At 31.4% G+C, this 24261-nt stretch overlaps 3 protein-coding genes across 4 annotated transcripts in view; 1 reads left to right on the forward strand and 2 right to left on the reverse strand.

Moving 5' to 3' along the window:
- Positions 1 to 24261, forward strand: part of LOC142325780 (tyrosine-protein kinase Dnt-like) — a 509730-nt gene that overhangs the window by 241413 nt on the left and 244056 nt on the right. The gene's annotated exons all lie outside the window — the stretch shown is intronic.
- Positions 8781 to 9845, reverse strand: LOC142325797 (uncharacterized). The gene is made up of 2 exons (XM_075367829.1): positions 9257 to 9845; positions 8781 to 9170 (listed from the first exon to the last, which is right to left on the reverse strand). The coding sequence occupies exons 1-2, from the start codon at positions 9717 to 9719 to the stop codon at positions 9166 to 9168; spliced, it is 468 nt and encodes a 155-aa protein (XP_075223944.1). The 5' UTR covers positions 9720 to 9845; the 3' UTR covers positions 8781 to 9165.
- Positions 10643 to 12067, reverse strand: LOC142325808 (uncharacterized). The gene is made up of 2 exons (XM_075367838.1): positions 11535 to 12067; positions 10643 to 11411 (listed from the first exon to the last, which is right to left on the reverse strand). Exon 2 carries the CDS (start codon positions 11409 to 11411, stop codon positions 10992 to 10994), a length of 420 nt encoding a protein of 139 aa, XP_075223953.1. The 5' UTR covers positions 11535 to 12067; the 3' UTR covers positions 10643 to 10991.

A 24261-nucleotide genomic window follows, 5' to 3' on the forward strand; every position in this document is an offset into this window, starting at 1 on the left:
CGTAAAGCGACTGAATGGCTAATATATCGTCTTCGCTTAAATTTGAACGTTTGTTTAGTAAAGGGTACATGAGAGCATCTTTATTGAAAGAATGGCGAACACCTAAGGCGTGACCAATCTCATGCATCAACGTGCTCAGAAGGTTGGTTTTGTCTTTTTCCTCTTTACCTTCAGGATCAAAATTCCAATTCTCCTCTTCATCAATGTGAATTTCTATGGGTGTGTTAGCAGTGTTAGGAGAAAACGCATGCGCCAAAACACCTCCAGGTCCATCAAATTTGCTCGAGCATCGAACTTTATCGTTTTTGGCACATGTGTGGATACCATATTTGTCAGAAATTAGGATATCATATCCGTAATAATCATGTTTGAAACTTAACGATGTGTGCTTTGCCCATTCATCAAAAGCTATGTTAGCTAATTTCATCTTTTCAGCCGTTGCTCGTTGGTAGTGCCATTTCAGTTCTGGTTTTCTCCATATGATTCTTGAAACTACATACGGTAAAATATCTGGTACACCGCATCGAGGCTCACGCATGAGAGCGATGGTCTTACTATTTAACTCCCCATTAACCGGAAGATGAAAAGATTCTTGAAACAGTTTTACGGCATCTTTTACTGCTTTTTCATCAGTTAAGCTTGCATTATCTCCTTTGAGATATCCATAGTCCAATAGAAATTTATTAGAATCAAATTCATCTGCATTTATAGAAATTGTTGTGATAAAAAACGTTATGAAGTATATGATAATCATCTTATTGCACTGTTTTAAAGACTGAACGTAACAAATGGAACATTTCATTTAAATACATTCCAAAATCTTATTGTTTAGAGGAGAAGGGATAATTAAACCTAAAATAAAAACAACTATTTCTTTTTTAAGTTATTTATTGTTCTTTAATAATCAAAATACAAATACATATTTTATTTGATGTTAAATTTTAAATACATTTTTATTTCAAATTAAAATTTATTATTCTTCACTCCAGTCTTTTTCATCTTCAGGAAACAGTTGATGAATCTTGATGTCTGGATCTTGTTGCATGTAGTTGGGTAGATCCTCATAAATTTTAGGCGGAACATACCTTCCGTAAAGGTCGATAATAACCTGCTTAGGAAGGTGACGTAGAACGTTACGTCCGGGACTGTTTAAATAACACTCTTTTGCTTTTTCTATAGCATTTCCCACCGTTTCCAACATATAATAAAATTTACTTTGTTCACTCCACCACATGTGTAACCATATAGCCTTTTTCATAGCGCAATTATGTTTTTCACCAAAAGGGCATACTTTATTTATTGAAGAACCGAATAAATCGATCGGAGGACAATCGTAACCGTCAAGGTCTTTTATTATATTCCGTTTATTGTTTAGTATTTGTTCTAACACTTTTTTCTTTTCTTTGCACTTTACATATATAGTACACATTGGTGCTAAATTTTCAAAAATGGTTGATAACCTCAAGTGTTCAATAAAACCCGAATTCCAATTGAATCCGATTTGTTTCTGAAAGTTTTGTATTGCAACTCTTGTAGTTTGAGATGAAATATCATAGTAGTCAAAAGGTGGCTTGAATAGATATTGCTCGAATCGGAGCCCATCCAAAGAAATTAAAACTAATTCTTTAATGTAGACATCAGCGTTGGGTAAACGAAAAAAAGTAAAGTCTGATATAAAGACAGACATGTTGACTTTACCGACTAACAGACTAAACTGGTTAGGAAACGTTTTTGACTGTGCCAGTTAAAGGAGAATATTGCATTATGCAATCACTTATCATCAAACAATAGGCTGTTGTGTTGTCGGGAATGTTGGTAGAAGTTTGTATCTCGATTTTAATATCGACCGCGCCAGTTTTCAAAGTATCGTTTTGTTTTGAACAATCTATAAAGATTAATGGCATAGCATAGTACTTGGATGGGGTAATTAACGCGGCCGCTGAATTCCTGTTATAATAAGATCTATAGAAACTCTTAAACATTTCGTATAATATAATGTTATCTCCTTGAATGTGTTCATAAGGATAATATACTGAATTCAGATACAAGCGTATGTTATTAAGTGAAATGGTATCAAAATTCGAAGCTCTTTTTGTTGCGTCTCCTTTTCTCGATGTTTGAAATCCAATGATAACATAATGAGGTTTTTCCACCTGCGTTGTTGTTTTAACTGTCCAAATTACATCTTTACTGATAGGTAGAGTTGGGTATTCGTACAAGTTCCACTTTCGGAACATCATCAAAATCGGTTCATCCTTATCTACCAGTCTAAGAAGTGATAACCGTTTTTCATCCGATACGTTAACATATGGTATTTTCCAACTAATTTTCGTTATTGTGAAGGTAAATGTTTTTCCAGCTGGAACGACAACAGCATTATTATTAGTGGAAGCCCGAAGCAGAATGAGTTCCTGTTTAACGTTTAGCAGTATCTTATTATAATCTTCAAAAAAGCCCAAGAGCATCTTCAGCGGAAGTAATACCTTAAACTTTGCCGATTCACCATCGATATATACACCGTTGACCGGTTGGATATCTTCAACACCGTCCGATGACCAACCATGCATAAAAATTGAATCTTTTTCGAAGTTTCTCAGTGATAGAGCATTTTTCATCGTTGAAGTTATCCCCACATTTCTCACCCTATCCACCTCCTGTCCTGCAATTTCATAACGAATTTCATCGAAAAGAAACGCGCCAAAATTGTTGCATAGTTTTAGTGTTGAATCTGAAACTCCATTAGCATCACTATACGTTCCGTTGATGAGTAAATAACTTTCGCACGGAAGCGTATATACATCCTGTTGCTGGACAGGAATTCTTATTTCATCACTATTATTAAATGTAGTTGATGCATAAGGATAGTGAGTATGAAATTCTTTACCCGTAATGCTTTCATCAAATACCGCGTTCGCAGTATCAACGTCTATGATCTGTCCGCTCATTGTTGTAATACTTTAAAACCTAAAGATTCCAAAAATCGTACGTTTTCTCGTGTTAACCGTTTAAGCTTCGCAGGTTGACTAGTCGTTAACGGGACTATGGGAGGGAATTTATATTCTGCTTTATCAACGAAAATCAGCACCATCGTTTCTTCGTCTTAAATGCAGTCTCACCGTCACTTCTTCACCACCGAAACTTATCAGTTCTGAATTTTGATTATAAACCTGCACAGTTATATTCCGTATAGACTTGGTGTTGACCGGAAGATAAATGACACTGTGCGGTACTTCAATTATCTTATATCCCCGTCCAACTCTGGGATAGAATTCGTGAATGATATGACCTTCTTCTCCGCCTACAAATGAACCGCGGGCGATGTTACAACTTATACGTATTGCATTTACAGATGAAATACTAACAGGTTTCTGAGATGTATGCCAGAAGTTTGCTGGTAGGACCATTTCATCAAATCCCAAAAGAGTACGGATAGAATGTGGTTTTGTAAAATCTACTATTTCAGTACAAAATAAACGCGAGTGCATCGTCGTAGGTTCGATTAAGATTTTAATCAAACATTTTGCATCATTTTTATTGCGATTTCGTTGTTTACCTTTATCATTGTCAGTCGCGTTCGATTCATCGCAGTTGCCCATCCCATGTTTCAATTTAACTTTCAAATCATCAATCTCATACATCCCCGGCGGAAGCTTTATCGATTTACTGCCATGGTAACCGTAATAAAACATATTATTTTTTTCTTTTTCTACATTTTGAATGTTATTATATGACATAAAATCAATCAGGCCGATTTCCCACGCGGCATCGCCGAGTTCTATCGGAGGGAAAAAATCTGCAGACAGTATAGAAGATTTTCCGTTTAGGCAGAACATATCAGAAACTTTAAACATAGATGCCCGCAAACAACTGAATTAAAATCCTGTCTGCGGTCTAAATTATACTGGATGTTGACTTTCTCTTTGTTGGATTTAAGATATTGGACTAGCTCTTTAGGTGGCTGTAAATTACCGTAACTGTCAAAATAAAACACGTTCGCGTTACGTTTTTTATAACAAACCCAATGCGTACCCGGATTGAGGACACTGTCCAAGTTCACTATTCCCGATTCGAATTTATTTATTCTAGCTGGTAAAGTATCGCGCATGAAAACACCTCTGAAGTGGGGTAAATTAATTGTTCGCGCAAACCGTATTAACTCCACATCTGATAAAGGATGAATGGGGAGTTTGCGTAGTAAATTTAATGCTTTTTTCTGCCTTGACGACGACGACGACGACGACGACGACGACTGCGACCTGCAGACCGGCGTTTTTTTACGCCGCATCCGGTTTTAGATCGGTACGGTTCAAGATAAGCACCTTTCCCCTTTTTTCTTATAGTTTTTTTTCGCACACCTCTGACTGAAGCTTTCTTCAATCTTCCGCCGAATTTACTCTTTATTTTCATAGCGTTTGTTACAGCCCACGCAGCAGCCTTCTCTGCAATGCTGGAATCGGGCGCGGATACCCTTTGCCAAGCTCTTTCCGCTAACTCTTTATCAGCTTGTGCTCTTCGCCGAGAATCGTTGTAGATACTATACGCTATATCATGCGCCTTACAAGCTTTATCGAGTGGATTTATACCAAGATCGCCTCTTTCCAATCTTTGTTTTAGTTTTGTTCCGGGTCCGCAATATTGGTAACCGGGTATGTGAGCCTCGAAAGGAAGAAGATCTACAGCCCGATTGAGAACTGTTCCTACTACGTTACGTGCAATACCGAAAGTTTTACCCGGAAGACTTTCGATCGAACTTATCAATCCGTTTCCTGTTTTACAACTAACGTTACACTTGTTCGTGCTCTTCATTTTATCCCCAACTAAAAGTCTTCGGTCAATGCATCCGTATTTAAATCAGATTCTTTTTCAGTTTGAGTTACCGCATCTTTCTGAACCTCGCTTTTCAATCGAGAAATACTTTCCTCTAATCGCTGACGAACAATGGGGTCATTAGTATTTTTACTTCTTAAAGGATTTTCTATTTCTTTTCCTATCATATTTTCTATTTTAGCGATGATCTCATCGAATTTCTGTTGAATAAGGAACCGTACATATCTCATGGTCACCAAATCGTTTTCATCATCTGGATGAGCGGCGTTTTTGGCACGAGCTCCTTTGAAATCTACCACTTTAAAATGTGTTTGTTCTTCACACGCTAAAAAATCGTGATCAGAGGCATATTGCTCGATTAAATATATGCAATCGTCCATGTTAACAGCATCATCATAATATTCCGCTGATGCTAGATTGCAAATCTTTTTTTCGCGGGCGTCGATATCACCCTCTTCAGTAATCCCAAACGGGATTCTTGAACCAAATTCTGTCTGTCCTAACCTGTTGACTGGCATGATCTCAAATGACTTACTTACAGTGCGCCTTCTCCTTTTATTAGTCCTCGTTCTTTTAATTCCTCGACTATCGATACAATTTCATTATCATGTGCGGTATTACCTGCCTTTTTTGACGCGATCAATAGTTTTAGCCTCTCACAGATTTCGTTAGGATCATCAAAATAAACATAATCGACTTTATGGTTTTCATTCAAAGTCATTGCAGATGGTACTAAACCTTCACCTCGTTTTTTCGAGGTGAACGGTGGAAAAAGCTTGCTTATTACTTCCACATACTTAAATCCCGAATTAGTCTTTACCCGTTCCAGAGCGGAATTATTTCTTCTGTGCGCATTTGTTGCGATTAAAATTTTCCTATATTCTTCCAAATCTTCTTCAGTGAATAACTTCGGTTTTTTCCAGAAAAGTAATTCGAACAAACCTCGGCTTGCAGGATACTTCACTTCTCTTATCAGGATGTTACTTTCCTTATCGAAATCGATTAATGAATCTCCAATCTTCAGTTCGTTTCCTTCAAAATGAACACCGTAAACGTTATCCATGTTGTTTTCTACATCTCTGATGGCGTCAAGCATAAATTCCTGCGCTAACCCTTCTCGCATGCTTGTCTTGAGAGACATGCTCATTTGCATTTTCCCTTCGGGTGTATTCAACATTTGTACTATGCTGGGTTGAGATTCATAAGTCTCTTCTTGTTCGATCCTAGGTGACTGTTCGGTTTCTTCGGCTTTTTCAGCTCGATGGTGAGCCGAATAAGAAAGAAATCTTTTAGCCTTTTGTCGACGTCTCATACCGGTCATTTCATCATCTACCCTATCAGATGGTTGAGCTAGCTGAAAAGGAAATGGACTAGAAGTATCCATCTTATTATGTAATTTTGCAGTCGACCTTTTTATTTCAGGTTCTGGTTCATCATTTGCTAAAGAACGTTTACTATGTTTCATCCTATCTTCTTCAGTTAATTGATCGAATATAGAACCCATATCAAACCTCTTTTCAAAATCTCGGTAATCTCGCTCCTCTTTTTCACGCAACTCTTCAGCTGAGATTTTCGGTAGTGAACGTTCTTTTGAATCTATTTCTTTTTTTATCCGTTTTCCCATTTCTCTCTCTTCAGAACCGAACTGTTCTGCTATCTTAATCAGAGGTTCAGTAAGCGGTTTGAAATCTTGTTGAAGTCTTAAATCGGACTCGAATCTTCCTCTTACCGATTCGCCATGTTTTCTTTTAATACTCCTGCGGATCTCCGCGATCTCCGCGGTGACACGCTCACGATCCTCCATAGTAGACATTTATGTTTAATCTGACTGCATGCACTCACTATCTTTCTTTAAGTATGTTGAAGTATTTAAAGTTGATTCATAAGCGCGCACGTTAGCCTGTAGGCTTTTTTAGGCTTTTTCATAAGCGCGCACGTTAGCCTGTAGGCTTTTTTAGGCTTTTTCATAAGCGCGCACGTTAGCCTGTAGGCTTTTTTAGGCTTTTTCATAAGCGCGCACGTTAGCCTGTAGGCTTTTTTAGGCTTTTTCATAAGCGCGCACGTTAGCCTGTAGGCTTTTTTAGGCTTTTTCATAAGCGCGCACGTTAGCCTGTAGGCTTTTTTAGGCTTTTTTAGGCTTTTTCAGGCTCTTTTCAAGCTCTCTTTCGCGTTTTTGTATGCTTTTTTCAGGCTTTCCGATAAAGATGTCAAAATTAAATCTGTACCGTCCTTTATCAAAATCTCTCTCCTTATCAATTACTAAAAATCCATTTTTTATCCGGTTCCAAGCCTCATTACATATTTCTTTAAACTTTTCAAATGATATATCCGGTGTAACATGATCATGATATATATGTCTCAGGTTTCTTTCATCCTGTCGAAACACCATGAGAAAATTCGCATTGTCTCGGACCAATTGTTTAGGAATTTTACTATATGTTTGACTCATATAAAACACATCAATGTTATTATGCCGTCCCATAGTAAAATATTTTGTTATGTTATTTTGTTTTTCGCATATTACATCATCGAATATCATTATAGAATTCGGTTCCGTTTCTTCCGGTGCCACAATAACATCGTTATCACTATAAGGATAGTAACCTATCCCTTCAACATCAGTCAACAAACTTTTTAAAAATAAGTATTTAGGCTGGTACAATGATTTAGAAAAAACATATATGTTACTGAACCTTAACCCGCTAGGGTCAAATAAAAGATTGAAAACTGCATTCGTCTTACCAGAATTTGAAGGACCTACAACCAAGCATCTGATATTATCTGGAAGAAGAGGACTATGTCTTTTTATAGAATTTAAATCGGATACCTCACCTATTAAACGGTCAAAATTAATTACTGTTAGCTTCCGATCTTGTTCTTCAGCATCCATCTCTGCTACTGAATAAATTACATAAGTGTAATTTATTTTATTAAATCCTTTTTATCTATCCACGAGTCCTCCTTCTTATCAAATCCCAACCAGCGAACTAATAATTTATCACCGCGTTTTTTTAATACTTTTTCAACCAAATAAACGTTGCCGTACTTGGTTTTACTAAGTTCTTCCGTATAGAAACTTCCTTTTAACACTTCCCCTTTCCCATCTTTAAGAATGTACGTTATAGGTTGTGTTTGTTTTATCTTGAAAATTGTAAAAACTTCATTAGTCCAATTCGGAAGATATCCTTTCGCAAATATCTTTTTATACTTACTTATCCTTACCTGATCACCAACATTAAATTTAATCGTGGTCGTATGCTGATGACGTTTTTTTGCTAGCTTTAATATATTTAACAACACTTCGCGTTCGTTTTTATAAGAAACATCTTTAGGTTTAAAACCAGTAGTTCTATGCACCCTATTGTTATATTTTTCAATTATTTCATCCAATATACTTACCCATCGGTAATCACCCTGTTCGGTAAATTTACGCCACATATTAGTCTTGAGAGTTCTATTGAACCGCTCCACTATTGATGCCTTTTTATCGGAAAAAGTTGAATAATGATTTATATTGAATTTTAGTAATAACGATCTCAATTTTGAATTAAACCATTCTTTTCCATCATCGGTTTGAAAATGCTTCATTTTATGTTTATGAAATATGGGTTTAAGGACCATTACAACTTCATCTGCGTTTTTACTCTTCAATGGAAAAGCAAAAGCAAATTTTGAAAAACAATTTATAATTGTGAGAATATATTTATATCCCCTATTAAATCTTGAGTATTGTATCATCTCTACTAAGTCTGCTTGGTACAAATCGTCTATACCCTTAAGTTCAACAGACCTTGTCAAAAAATTTCTGCGAGCTTGCTTGTGAAGCTCTCTTGCTATCCCTTGTTTAACACTCATCATTTTATTATAAACTAAATTTAAATTGGATGTTTTTAACTTATATATTTAAGGTGAAAAATAAGGATAAAATAATAAAATTCTTTTCAATTTATAAATCTATTTATTCATTGGTTTTGATAACATATTATTTTACAAATAATAAACGAGATAAAATTCCCACTCAATTAATTTGTTTCGCAAAAATTCATATTCAATAACTGTCGGTATTTTCATTTTTACTACTTCTGTTTTATTACCGAAATATTTTCCTTTCTTTATTACTTCTAATCTTGATAAAGGGAAAGTTTTCTTCAAAATATTTATTAAATGATTTATCGATTTTATTCGACCTCCCGGTACAAATCCTATTATCCATGAATCGCTTGTGATATCAGATTCAGATTCGCAAGCTGTCTCGTCGGAAGAACTCTCTCCCATCATTGATAAATATTCTTCAGATGAAGACGAACCCATTATTTCTCCACAACACTCCGTCAGCAATTAACCTAGAACAAACAAATAGAAAATAATTATACAAATACTTATATATTACTGATAAACTTATAAAAATGTTTACTAAAATACAACACACCTTTCATTTTATTTTTCACCATTTTGCAATTATATGAAACTTTTTGATGCTCCTTAAACGGGTTATCATTATCCAACCACTCAAAAATTTCAAGACCACATTCGATACATGCCACAGAATCCATCACGCCGGTGAAATAAAATCCTGCTTCCAACAATAATTCAACCTTTGGAAAAAGCCTTGGCCAATTACTAAAAGTACTCATCATCAGGTCAATACAAACTATGCTATCTTTAAAAAATAAACAACAATTGAATAATTCTTCAGCAACACTACAAGTTTCATCATATGTTTTATGTGCAATTCCGCAATGAAATAAATTAGTTTCAGAGGTTATAGTCCAATTACATTCCTTACATGAAACGATTCCATCATTATCGAAGCGATTTAATCCACATTCTTTAATAATTCTGAATGGGAGTGTGTTTATCCTTTTGCTGAGCGCCGCAAACGGGACAAACATCTCCTAGATTTATTTTTCTGATTCCACTTTTGACAGCATATAGTCTTATATCAAATTCAATTTCTTCTAGTTCTTTTTTAAATATGTTCAGCCTCTCACAGTAGCTCTTAAGAATCTCTTTTTGCAACTGCGACATCAATCTTAAACAGAAACAAAAAATATTAGAAACAGAAAATATTAGGAACAAAAAATTAAAAAATTCCTTTCAATAAATTATTAACATACCTTTTTCACGAATGAATAATTATATTCTTCTTCTATGACTGTTGATTACTTCTTCTACAACAACTGATTCATTTGGTTGCAAAAAGGAAATATAATATACTATAACGTTAAAGACATTTATTAAATACTAAAATTAAAGTGTTACTTAAACTAACATAAGAATTAAAAACAATTATTTAATACTAAAAACAAAACTAGCATGTAATAGCTTCAGTCATTTCAATTTTTTATTTAAACTATTTTTCCACCTTTTGTTTCAATTACTAATTGTATTGGGCTTCTACAGAAAGGACATTTTTTTTCATCGACTATAGGTTTACTTTCGAGACGATCATTACATAATTTGCAGACGGAATGACCACACAAAACAAAAGTTACTTTTATTAAATTACTAAAGCAAATTTGACAAATATATTTTTCTTTTATCTCATCTTCTGATAAAGAATTTATTTCAATATCCCCCTCCTGGGTTTCGTCAAATTCATTTTCTTCATGTTTCACAATACATAATAATATATTAGATATATTATTGGAAAATGGATAAATAATATATTCTCCTTCTTCTATAATCGCTGATTCATTCGACTGCAAAAAGGAAAATATAATAAATCAATTTAAATTAAGCTTAGAAACATTTATTCAATGCTATAATTAAAGTATTACATAAATTACATTCGACAGGTACTTTTTTAAAATATAATAACTTACATCTAAAACATATTGGATGTGCACATGGAATAGTAATAAATTTAATTACATTTATTTTACAAAATTGGCATGTTATTGCTTCTCGATCGTTTAAAGCAATTGTTTCACTAAGTCTAATAGGAAAACTATTTTTATCAGGTTTCCTTTGCGATTTTGCAAAACCTTTATTTAACATTTTATGTAGAACAGAACCATTTTTTATTTTGTGCATAAATCCTCCACCTTTTATTAATAAAGAATTTTTTGTTGAACAAATCATTACTCCACAGTTGATTACCTCTTTCATCGGTATATTTTCAATATTTATTTTCATTTTATATTCTCCTTCTTCTTTTGCATTTAGACAACGCCTAAGTCCAAAATAAGCCTCTTGTTCATTATGAAACTGAAATTGAAAGAAAGACCTATTAGTTTCTCTGTAAAACTAAAAATATATTTCTTTTTATCAAATAAAAAAATAATATTTGCCTTTGTAAATCTAACACGGTTTTCGAGGATGAATGATGTTGTTACTACTGTGCTTTCTTCACTTTCATTATTTTCAACATCAGCAGCAGCCTCTGCTATGAGGTTATCGTTGCCGTCATCTAATAAAGGATGATGTTGTTGGTCGTCGACTTCCCCATACACCAACCTTCGCGGTATTAATAACTGCAGCCGCTGATTAGGAGTTCCCTCTAATTCATCATCTTCTTGTAAAACATCGTAAACAACCTGTTCTAATTGCGCATCATTTACTGGAAACATTTCTTCGGACATCTACAAAGAAATATTTTCATTGTACTCTAACAAAAATAACGAAAAATATGTAATAATATATAACTTATAAGAAAAATAATAAAAAAATATGTAATAATATATTACTTCTAAGAAAAAACTTACTGTTTTATAAAGGTGACGAAAATATTGATATAATCCAATACAAAACGCCAGTTTTCCAATCTTAGCACCAATATGTTTTGAATTATTTAATTTTAATTAATCTGCAAAGAAAACAGTTGCATTACTATTTATTTTAATTTTATGAACTAGATGTACAAGAATTGATTTTAAATACATAAACTGGAACAGAATTATTTTACATTTAAATATTGGCTGGAAAAATAATTATTAAATAAATATGAAATAGAATTATATTTAAGCGAATAATTTTACATTTAAATATTATTTCACTTACCTCTTTAAATAAAGATGATAAAGATGATAATATAATAGTAGCAGCAAAACGTAACAGTAACAGCAAAACGTAGTATGAATCCGTTAAATTTTTGGCGGGTATTTATATGTATCGGCTATCATTATCATTGAGATAACTTTGAAAATAACAATGCTATCACCAATTGACGCAAATGCATTATCGGTTGACTTTCAAACTAGTAAACAAGGTTAATGCAAAGTCAGCAAGCACGTGTACATTTTTTATGCCGAAGTAAGCACATTTTTTTTTTTTTGAAATTTTTTTTTTTTTTTTTTTGAATTTTTTTTTTTTTTTTTTTTGAAATTTTTTTTTTTTTTTTTTTTTTTTTTTTTTTTTTTGATGATGTCATTGATTTTTTTTTTGAATTTTTTTTTTTTTTTTTTTTTTTTTGACGTCATTGATTTTTTTTTTTTTTTTTTTTTTTTTTTCGGGTCAAAGGTCAATTTTTTTTTTTTGGATGACGTCAGAGGGGGCGGGGGGGGGATGACGTCATTGATTTTTTTGATGGCGTCATTGATGACGCTTGTCCCAGAACCGGCATTTTTACACTACTCATATATATATAAAGATTATGTCAGTGATTAAGTGACAAAATAAAATGCAAATTATTTATAATTAACTAAGAAAGACTATCTCGACATAACAGACAGAAGTTAGCTGTGATTTGCAAAAATAATGTTTTATAATTCCATTTTAGAACAGAAAATAACTTAAATATCAACCTAATTTTTTTGGAAAATTTGAATTTTAAAAATTCCTAATATAGAATTCATCTATGGAACAAATAGTTAAAACAATTTTTTAAAGTAGAAGAAACGAACTCCCACTTATAATTTTAAAAATTGGGAAAGTAATTGTTAACTTTCCCAGTATTTGATTGTTGTTAAAATTTATTCCTTCTCTCTGTGATAGATTTGAAAATTGGTACTGACATTTTGTTAAATTTCTTAACTAATGAAAAGGAATGTTAAAAATACTTTAAAAATTTAACAGATTTCTTCAAACAAGAATCCTGTTCTCCCAAAAAAGAACTGCTCCTAATATAGATTCAGTCCGACCAACTGTCATTAGAACAGGCACCTGTATTAGCTCTAAGTAAGTATTTCTTCAAAAATTTGAGAAGAAATCCAGACATTTAGAATTTTTTTTTGGAGACAGGATTTGAGGAAAGATATTTCTGATTTATTTCATAAAACTAATATCCTTTAAAAGAATCCTGGTAAAGTTTTACTAAATCATACTGAGGTCGAGACATTTTCCAAGTAATAATTGCAAAGGGGATGCGCCGCGATTTTTTCAGCTGTTTTTTATTCAATTTTTGGTGTTGCTAAAAAATCAAAGATGGGATTGACAAGACGAAAATTTATACTTACAACAGTCTTTACTAATAGAATTCAATAGTTTTCTGAAAAAAACTATTTTCATAAAAATGAATGTAAGTCAAGATAGCAATCATGAATTACCCAATTCTCTTGTCTAATTTTCATAAAAATTTGATTTTGTCAGTGTCACGTATAATATTCACCGCACCAGACTTAATGATTATTCTATTATCTGTTGCAGTGAGTTTTCAATAAAAACTGTTTTTCTAATAACACACAAACACCATCTATTTACAGAGTATTGCACCCCAGACCTTTTAAGAAATAAACTCATGCTTTTTGCCTCTCAGTTGTTTTACATGCTTCATAATCAAATAAGAGGCGAGTGGTTAAAGCAATAAATTATTGTACTCTTTTCTGTTGTGATCCAATATATCACATACAATGATTCAACCACAATTAGAAAATGTCCTTTATAGTATTTTACACTTCGGTAGGCAGGAAAAGAAATATATATATTTTGAACAAATAAAAAAAATGGAAAATATGTCATTTTCCTATACGTAAACCAAAATTCTTTTGGTTTAACTATCACAAGCTGGGACCATAAATAAACAATATATATATTTTTTTTTTTCTTGAGAGGAGTGGCAAAAATTGTTGTAAAATATATGGGTTTTTTTAATGAGATGTACGAGCATCGGCTGCTGTGATCATTTAGCTCGAATGAAAATCTGCAGCGTATGAAAAATACTTGACCGTGATTCGAACCAGGACCTCCGGGTGAAAGGCTGAGACCTAAATCAACCATGGAGACCGGGAATATTTTACTTTTGGTTGTATTTATGTGGGTTTCTATTACACACTTTATAAGGTTTAAAATAAGGGATTTAATCAGAGAAAGTTATTTTTTAATGTGTTGTGTAGAATACTTTCTTCCAACGATATTTAAAGAATATTATCAAATATATCGTTTATTCTAATAATCCAGCTTTATAATGGTAAAAATTTCAGTTAAATCTAATCATTGGTTATTATGTTTCAAAGGCAAAAAAATTATAGAAACGATGAAAAACCATTAATAATCATATTGCACTGATAAGACTAAAACTTTTAAAAATATAAAAAAAAGAGTTTGAGTGTAAGGACAGACAGTTGAATAATTTTATTAGTTTAAAAGATGGTATAAATTTGTTTGATGAGCTATAAGATGAGTTAGCGAGGTGACCACTTACTACGTCTATCTATTTATCTGACACAGACTGCTGTATACCGGTATCGTTCCCTAATCGATGTGAATCGCACCTCATACTGCGGTCGCCATGGTGACACTTGTTGTGCTTCCTGTTACCGTGCGCGTCTCGACGAAATATTATTCATTTGTAATATACTGTATACAGCAGAAGGAAGGGTACGGGACGGGATACGGTTTGCTCGTACTTTGATATTATTACGTTCGACTGGGCATAAAGAATACGGTCGTTTGTGAAACTAATACGACACAATAGAAATGAGCGTGTTCTTTGAAATGGAAACGTATAACTGTCGCATCATACATATTCACAAAACACCTCCTCTCTCTGATGTTAACTAAAATTACCGTGTCTCGCAAAACATTATAAATAAAAAGGGGAAAATAACGAAGAGATTCTGTTTTAACTCGGTACATGAAATTCATATTTTTAACGTAGCAAGTAATTCGGTGATGTAAAATATTATATGCGAGAACGTGTAATCGCCCAGGCTTGTATTCTTACAATAATTTAATTTATTTATTTATATTTTAATGCTGCAACTTGTAGAAAAATAAATAAAATAAGATAAAATAATTTAAGTTACATTAGTACATCGTTTAGAGTGAACATTCAATTATAAAAAAAGTATCATAAAAAAACTGAAAAAGATAATTAATTATTCCTTTATCTTGGCATATAAGTATTGGCAGATTACTCAAAAACGACTCTTCTGATTATGTCTAGATTGTACCTTGAATGGTACCTGACTGAGGGATTTGAAATTCGGTTGAATATTTCCATAATTATGCATTTAATTTTACAAACGGTGAGGAATTTTTTTATGGAAGCCTACATTCATTGCAGTGTGGTAGTCATAAGAGTAGAAAATGAAGAAAGGTAAACACTCATTTAATAAGGAATGAGGAAGACTGAAATGTGCCTTGTTAACAAGTAACCACCTGAGAAGATAAAATAAACATATTCCGCTGATGACATACTTCTTTTAACATAAATCAAAAGTAAGTCAGTAGAAATTTTAGGTGATAATGAATTTGTTTCAAAGAGTGAAATCTAGGTCAAAAATAAATAAGAATAAAACAAACGTAGTGAAATTTGGCCAAAAAATTAATGTTTAATTGTAAAAGGATTAACATATAGTAGACATCAAAATTAGTCTGCCACATCAAGGTAAGCTTTCAAAGAGTAATCAATTCTAATATCAAATATGAACATAAGAAACAGAAACTTTGTGAAAATAATTTTGTGGAGCATAAAGCTTAGCGATGAGATACCGATAAAAGGAAAAAACAAAAAGGAGAGAAAAGAGTTTTTTGAAGTAATAATATAGGAAGATGCTGAAAAATAAGAGGTTTGAACGAAATTAAAGATAAATAGTTGTTAAATGAAAAAGTGACATAAGAAATTTGTTGGAGATTCTTGTAAAGGGACTACATTAATTGATCAGATATTAAGGCATTCAGGTTTAAGTAATTTGGTAATAAGGGCATGTGTAGCACGTAAAACTGTAGAAAGACAAAGACTGAAACGTGTATGATAAATAAACATGAATTTAATATGTAATAAATATCCTGAGATTAGCACAAAACAAAAATGAGTTGGTGAAGGAATCAAATCAATCAAGTGACAGAAAACTTAAAATATGGAAGGTCTTTGTGGCTAGCTCTTCAGTATTCAGTAAAAATTCCTTGTTAAGTAATGTACCTACTAATCTTCTGGTTAAAGAAACTCCAATCTCCCAACGGAAAGCTCTGCCGACGTTCCTTCGGAAGGTAATACTTTCCATGAAGATGATGTGTTCACTCTCGTGAAGTAGTTACTCGTTCCCTTCTTGAAGTCAAGTATCCTGCTGATACAAGTATCCTGTTCGGTATCGGCATGCCAAGCACTCAAAAACGTAGTGATTTTCAACCTTATAAGCAAGACTATCATTTTGTTCACCAAAAAGACCGACTGTAAAATTAATATCATTACTCTCAGAAAATGAAACTCTTATTATTGTTTCTTATACTTTAAATTTTTTACATGCATGATATCCATACGAAACAGTGAAAAAGTTATTTTAATCTTTATTATTAATTCAAAAATTCGCTAACCTTTTTGCTAACGTATGCTTTTCCTACTGTATTAAAACCTACCTCTTCTCCCGAGGTTTTTAAAATAACATTATTGAATATTAAAGAAAAATATTAATGGGAAAAATGAAAGGGAGTAAACATGCACTGCGTTCTAAAAATTTAGAAAAGTAATTATCTTTTCCCTTAGGAAGTCTGTATTCTCACATATTCTAACAACATCTTTTTACATTTATTTTTAATTTAAATTGTTTAAAAAAATTAGAATTCGAAAATTCTTATTTTATCTTTTGATAAGATGGTGTAAGAATTTTTTCAAATATATTTCTCTCTAATACAAATAGTTTTTAAAATAAATTAGCTAGTAATTTTTTTACTAAATTACCTCTAGATCAAGATAATAGTAAGAATTTTAAGTGCGCCTACCTCTATCCTTTTATAAAACTTTCACAAAAAATTCCAGGAGAAAAAATCGTTCATTGACTCTAGGAGAAAGGCTAAGTCCCTCCTACGCTTGCATCAACTTTATTTTTACACACGCGCGCGCGCATGTATGTATGTATGTATATATATATATATATATTTATGGTTTTACTTTTGAAATGAAAAAAAAAATTGACATAATCTTGAAAATTAGATAACATTTTTTATTTGTGAACTGAATAGAAAGTAAAGAATCTTTTTTTTCTTTTACGTTATCGGTATTAGTTTTTAAGATTTTCTTTACTTGGTAGTAAAGAAATTCTTAAAAACCAAGAGTGTGCGTAAGCTAAGGCTCACTCTTGGTTTTTGAGCAAAAATAATTTCAATGTTACACAGACATTAGGTTATATGCCATTACAACATAACAAACCAAGGCAGTAAAATAGAGTATGAAAAATATATTCAAATTATCCTCTAGACAAATTAATTTTTCGTTAAAAAATTTCTCTCTAAAATCTTATAATTGTATAAAAGATTTAAAAAATGCCTACGTGTGGTATAGATTATGGGACTGGACGTACATTTAAAACAAAAATGAAAATCCCCTCCTTCCTTAAAGCTGATTTTAAAATAAAGAATAGTTTTTCGTGATCTGGTTCCTAATTTTGATACTATAAGGATAGCATTTATTTATTTGCGTGCTGAGTATATGAATCAACTCGATCATGATTTTTTTTCTTTAATACCTTTTTAAGAAGCCATTATGTAATTATTTTTATATTTTTGGTCTTTTAGTGGTATTCTAATTTAAGGATAAGAATTGTTCTTATATGACCTTGACATTACATTAATAAAATTTAATTTACAAACTGATTTAAACAAAAGAAATTAATTTTTTATTCAACATATCTTTTGAAAATTATCTTTTAATAGCTGACGAAGAAGGAATTTAGTGTTCATCACAAAAATAAATATTAAAGTTAGAAAAAGAAAGTTTACTAGATTTTGAGAAACTAAATTCTGAAATGCATTCATTATTTTTAAAAAAACTCTCGATATTTTCTAAAAATGATTTATAAGGTAAAAAAATAAAAGCCAAAACAAAGTAGTATAAACAAAAATAACTTCATTTACACTCATACATATCATCCTCATTCATCCTCTGAAGAATTATCTAAACGGTAGTTACCGGAGACTAAACAGGAAAAAGAAAGTATAAACAAAAATAAACTTTTAAAATTCTAAATAATTCTGTAACCGTTTTTTTTTTTTTAAATTTTAGAACGGTTTTTTTTCCTACCAAGAAAAAAATAACAGCATTTTTATTTTACCAGTTTTACTGATATTTACCATTACGGTAAAAAAATTTACACTATGGTAAAAATGGAGAAATTCATTAATAATTAATTTCTTTTTTAATATTTAAATATTATTATTATTATTATTATTAATATTATTATTATTAATAATATTTAATTGCCTTGCATGTTAGCATTAAAAAACAAGTTTTAAATCTGTTATAAATTAAAAAACACGACTGCCAAGAAAAAAAATGACGTCCGGCCAGTGCAGATCATTACAAGATAGTGTGCTATAAAAGTGCGGAGTCCCAAAATTTCGGACCATTGCTATTAGATTCGTGAAGTTTCGTTCTTCAACATGTTTTTAGCATATCTGTTAAAACACAAAATTACGTTGGGATGGCTTTGTGGCAATACTGTTATATTGTTAAGGACAGTAACCCAACGTGCCTACTTTGGCACAGCAGTTTGTCACAGGAGAAACAAATTATTTCAGCCACTTGTGATATTTGTACCTCAAAATTTTCATCTTGGCTGAATAGCTGCCTTTTGTAGCCTATTGGCCTCCGCACATCAGCGAGTCTCGTTTCATACGAAATAGGTGATCCGTTTCGACACACAATTGTAACGTGCTCTCTCATTACTCTGAGCCTTAAACAACGAGCCTTTAACAACGATAAAGCTATTATTTGATCGTTCTTACATTATCGAACATACTGCATGATTCGAATATGTAATCGAACATATCATATGATTTTTTAAACAAATATATATGTTAAATAAATATAAATTTAAATATATATATATATATATCCCCTAGAAACTTCCGGTAACGTAAGGATTCCAACGCGGAGTCATACATCTAAATGGGTTCAGCCGTTAGATGCTATGGTGAAATAGACATACGTAGTACATACACCCTAAATAAATTACACTCGTTTTTGGGCAGTGGTGTAAAACATATTCCCCTCAGAGTTCAAAAATCCAATGACTGTGGGAGAAATGTATGGATTTTTCTACGCAATTTAATAGTATGATATAATTTCCATCCTGTGATGAAACCATTGATGTACAAATATCAATTATTATTGAATATTCGGACAGCATTAACATTTATTTTAACGGTAAAAGGTTGTTTTCCATTATTTTAACATCAGTAAAATATTCGATTTTGTTAGGCTTAAAATAAAAGGTAAAGGATACCAGTTCAAAGACATATTAACGTGCCCTGTAGGTAGATTCCTGCTCAGACATAACCTTAATATCAGAGATTTTTTCTTATCGTATTTTTTCTTTCAATCAGGGATCATTTACTTAGAAAAAAAGATGCATAAATTGTTAGTTCACAGAAGCTTTGAAATTACTATCATTATTACTCTTCACACATCAAGATTTTATTCTTTGTATAGTAAACATGTAGGGTATGCTCAAATGATAAAATCATTTTAATCTAACTTTAATAAAGCACTTTTTATTTAATAAGCGATCAATTAATCTTTTTACTAATATGTATAATACAAAAATTATTATCAATTACTTTTGTTGAAGTATTAAGATCAAATATTATTTTTTATGTTAGTAACATTCGTTAGTTGCATCCGAACATAATTTCGATTCAATTACGTCATTGTTATCTATAATGGTAAATTACACTCGTACAAATTTATCAAAAATATCAATATGACTACTCTTTTGTTATAATTAACATTAGAAAATTATTTTTTTAATTCATTATTAAAATTACACTTACGAGTTTTTCTCAATCTCATCTTCTTCTAACTACTCCTTCGGTAACAGCGTCGATATATCTAATTTAATAATTTTATTTATTTATTTTTTAAGTTTTTGTTACCTAAAAGTCGTATAAGCGGAGTAACTTTTGCAATTTTAAAATTAAAATTTCACTATCTATTTACGTTTGCTTCATTTAGGTACGGATAGAACCATTGAACTGAAAAGAAAATCACACAATTAGAATTTGGTCACAAGTATAGGAGGAGTTAGTTGATAGGTACTGTTGGCTTGCCGGGAAACAAGAAGAGTGCCGCCTAATGTGGAGCCGAGTGGTACGATATTATATAATAATCTATTCGAATTGTAAATCGAAAAATGGAAAAATCTGCTTTCAATGGGTTTTGACCTTGATAAGATACGTTATCAGACTTGGAGCTTCGTTAAAATATCATATGTGGGGCAGGTAGTCACTCATTATGTTTTATTCTATAAGACTATTATTACTGACAGATAATTTTCGCGTGTTTTCTCAGAATATTATTAAATTATTTATACTCAATAAACTTTTAATTTTTTATAGTTTTCCTTTTAAAAACTTTATAAAAAATTGGAAAAAATAAAAACACAAAATAGGGATAGAGATGAAGTACCTTCTAAACAGTCATCAGTTAATGATTCCGATGTCCCCTAAGCAGTGCACCCTATATAGTTAAATATGCTATAAATATTTTAAAAACTGACTGAATTATCTACATCCAATTGAGATTATCAATTCTGATTCGTATTTTATTTTTTTATTTTTATTTTATTAATTAAATTTGTTGTAGAGATCGGATTGTTAAATTCTGTCAAAATGAGGGAAATGTGTAAGTAATCTAATCATATAAAAATATAATACATTGTAAATGTACTAACAAACATACTTTTAGATAGCTTATACACTAGCGTACGAATAATCCGAATACAGAATTTTTTATTTATTTCTATACTGTGTTCTTGTGGCTACGCTGCTTGACCACACCCATTCTTTAAGTTGTCTGTGTGATGTGAGATTATTTTTATTTGGTTATTTCGCAAATATTGTGTTGTGAATAATTTTTTACTACAAAATCATATTTTCGTATATTTTCTTCTGTGTGTCTTGAATATATAATAACTACATAACTCCAAGAAAGCGTTTGAAAATTATTTCTCTTTCTTAGCATACCAGTATAACAACGATAAATTGGTTCTCAGAATGATGTTGGACAAGGAACAACAAATGCTATTTTAAAACAGTTTAAAGCAACTGGTTTCTTTTTGGCTCAAAGCAAAGGCTCAGTGTCCATAATAGAAAAACTACTCCAAAACAGGATCGATTGTTAATGAGAAAAAGTTAACTTGATCAGAAATTATCTGCTGTGGACTTAAATTGAGAATTAGCAGTCAGTGGAACAGTTTTACACGTGACAACTTTTAGATGCCGACTTCTTGCAGCTGGACGGAAAACTTATCGGTCAGCTAAAAAGCAGCTTTTATACCATAAATGCGCAAAAAAAGGCTCTTCTGAGCCAAAACACGTGCTAACAATCAAAGAAAACAAAAACTTTTATGTCTTTCGACAAGTCACATGTTATATTCAGGGGCAAAGGGTTCAATACGTTGTAAAAGCATCATATGAAAATACATCACGCCTCATAACCAACAATCAGTTAAAAATCCCCCGCAATCAGTTAAAAATCCCCCGATAAAAAGGTTTTGGGTTGTTTCCCATTGAAAGACCCTCATTCATTACTGACAGTACGTGGTGCGTTAAAACGTGATGGATATATCGAGATTCTGAAAGAAAGGGATGTGATACAACTTCAAAACGAATTTCCACAAGGCAACGAAGTTGAAAACCTGATTGTAAATCTTGGGCAATAGTAAAAAATCGACTCTTAAAAATGAAATCAATCACAAAAATTAACCTCATTAAAGACCTTAATGTGTATATGGTTTCATGATGAAGAAATTAAAATAATATGTAGTAGACTTGTTGAATCGATGCCAAATCTTGCACGTGAAGCGATTAAAAATAAAGGACGATACATTAATTAACAGATATTCATAGATTGCATAGATATGATCTGTTTCCAAAATAAGTAACTTTTCTATTAAATAACAACTGTGTTCGGATTAATTTGCACGCTACCGCACATTTATATAAATGTTACTCCCATATTTTATCTATAAATGAATGTCTCATTTCAACGTTCATTTCATCAAGAAGTGATTTGCGTTTTAACAATCGTATATTAAAATTACTCTATTATAATTTTTTTAAACAAAATAACATATAATAATAAAATGACAATAAGTAATTGAAAAACTCGTGCCCTCGTTTATTCTGGACTACTATGAATTTTATATTTATGGTTGCAATCGGTAAACCAGTTTTTCATGTTTATCTATTATCCATATGCATTCACATATTTTTGCGAATTAAAATAATTCCGGTTCAAATTAGGCTTAAAAGTACCTAAAGTTTCTTTATATTACTTCGCTCTGAAATTTTTAATAAGGTATTAGAAATTTTAAACGTAAAATAAAAGATTTCTTAAATTATTTGAATTAAAAAGAGGTCCATAATAGACTGATTAACCAAAAATCAGTTACAATCTGCTGTATTGGTCTTAATGGTATTGTGTAGAGGTAATAGCCATAAAGATAAAGTTTTTTAATCTCTCTTTTATGCACTTTTGATTTATGAATAAACAGTGCAATAGAACAGTAAATTTCTTTAATTTTATATTTTATACAATATTTATTTTTGCGTGCATGGGAGATAGTCAAATTTGTCCTGTTACAAAACGTTATGCATTAGTAAATGATACAGGAAATAAATTCATAGAATAGTAAAATAATGTTATTTTTAAAAAAAAGCTAAATTTGCAGACAAAATTATATATTACAGGTATAGATTATCACTACATTATTCATGAAGTGTATTCAGTTCATTGATATGCGTACAAATACAGATATATTGAGTGTACGAGTATTGTGCCTTTGCATGGCACAAAATCATAGAATCTACAATTTTTTTTGTCGACAGAAAGATTTCCTTGTTTTAACTGCCCTATTAGTTTTAACGACAATGAAGATTCAGTGATTAAAAATAGACGATTGAGCTAAGTTTTTGTTTAATTTGTAATGTGATTTTACAAGATGTTAGATAAATGTTAAAAAATCTATATTAAATATAGTACATCAATGACCCTCCTTTAGATAAACAGTAAAATAAGATACTGTGTTACGAAAGAAAAGTAGACCAGAAACCATATGATTTATTACTGTGGGATTCTTTCCAGCGGAAGTGGCTAAAGGGGCTTCACGAATACCAAATAATATTTCTATGTTTAACAATTCAGAGTTGATTTTATGCGAGAGTGTGTGTGTGTGTGTGTGTGTGTATGTGCATGGGGGACGCGCACTAACTTGTTTGGCTATACTTTCAGAATAAACTCTTGTAGGAAATATGTTCGTGAGTATATCCATCTTTGTGAGTGTACGCTTAGACCGAAATTTATGCATCATTGTTTCAGGCTTTTTTTATGAGTTAAAAATATTTAGCTTTTACGATTTTGAAAAATTACTCATATCGATCAAATGTACAGGCGAGGTACTCTCGCTCTTTCACAACAGGGTCTCTTACTGAAGACAGAGTTATGTAAGTTTCAAGACTTTTTAACATTTTCTGAAGTACGAGTATATCTGAGGATACACCCTCGGTTTTAAAATATCGCAAAAATTTAATGAAAACTGAACACTTCTGGCGTTTTGGTTTGGTGCTGATGTTTATAAATATTTTTTTGAACATATAATTTTTTTTTGGTCTGATAAATTAATAGTATGAATAATTCCTAATATTAACAACTTCTTTAATTACTCCAGTGATACTGTATTAAAATATTTTTTTTTTTAGATTGCCCAATTAAAATATATATATAAATTTAAAAAAATTACGTACTTTACTTATTTGTATAGTCAGCTGTAATGTGTATAATTTGTATAATGTATTATTTATAATTTTTACATATTTTATCATAATTATTTTACTTCATCATTATTTAAAATGAAATTAAGTATTTATATGAATTAACTTTCTGTTTCTGAAAATTTTACTAAAAAGTAAAAACACTTTCAGAAGTTGCCGTCAAATTAGTAACAACTTTGTACAACTTACTAAACCTTAGATTGTTACTGAACCCAAAAACCTGAATTATGAACCAAAATAGTTTTATTATTTTTTTAACTTTTTATTATCTTTTTTAGTCTTTTATTT

Source organism: Lycorma delicatula, chromosome 1 (assembly GCF_047948215.1).
Source record: "Lycorma delicatula isolate Av1 chromosome 1, ASM4794821v1, whole genome shotgun sequence".
Taxonomy (NCBI): domain Eukaryota; kingdom Metazoa; phylum Arthropoda; class Insecta; order Hemiptera; family Fulgoridae; genus Lycorma; species Lycorma delicatula.

Excerpts from the sequence above, each read along its gene's own strand:
- LOC142325808 (XM_075367838.1), bottom strand. The coding sequence starts at position 11,411 with ATGTCCGAAGAAATGTTTCCAGTAAATGATGCGCAATTAGAACAGGTT.
- LOC142325797 (XM_075367829.1), bottom strand. The coding sequence starts at position 9,719 with ATGTTTGTCCCGTTTGCGGCGCTCAGCAAAAGGATAAACACACTCCCA.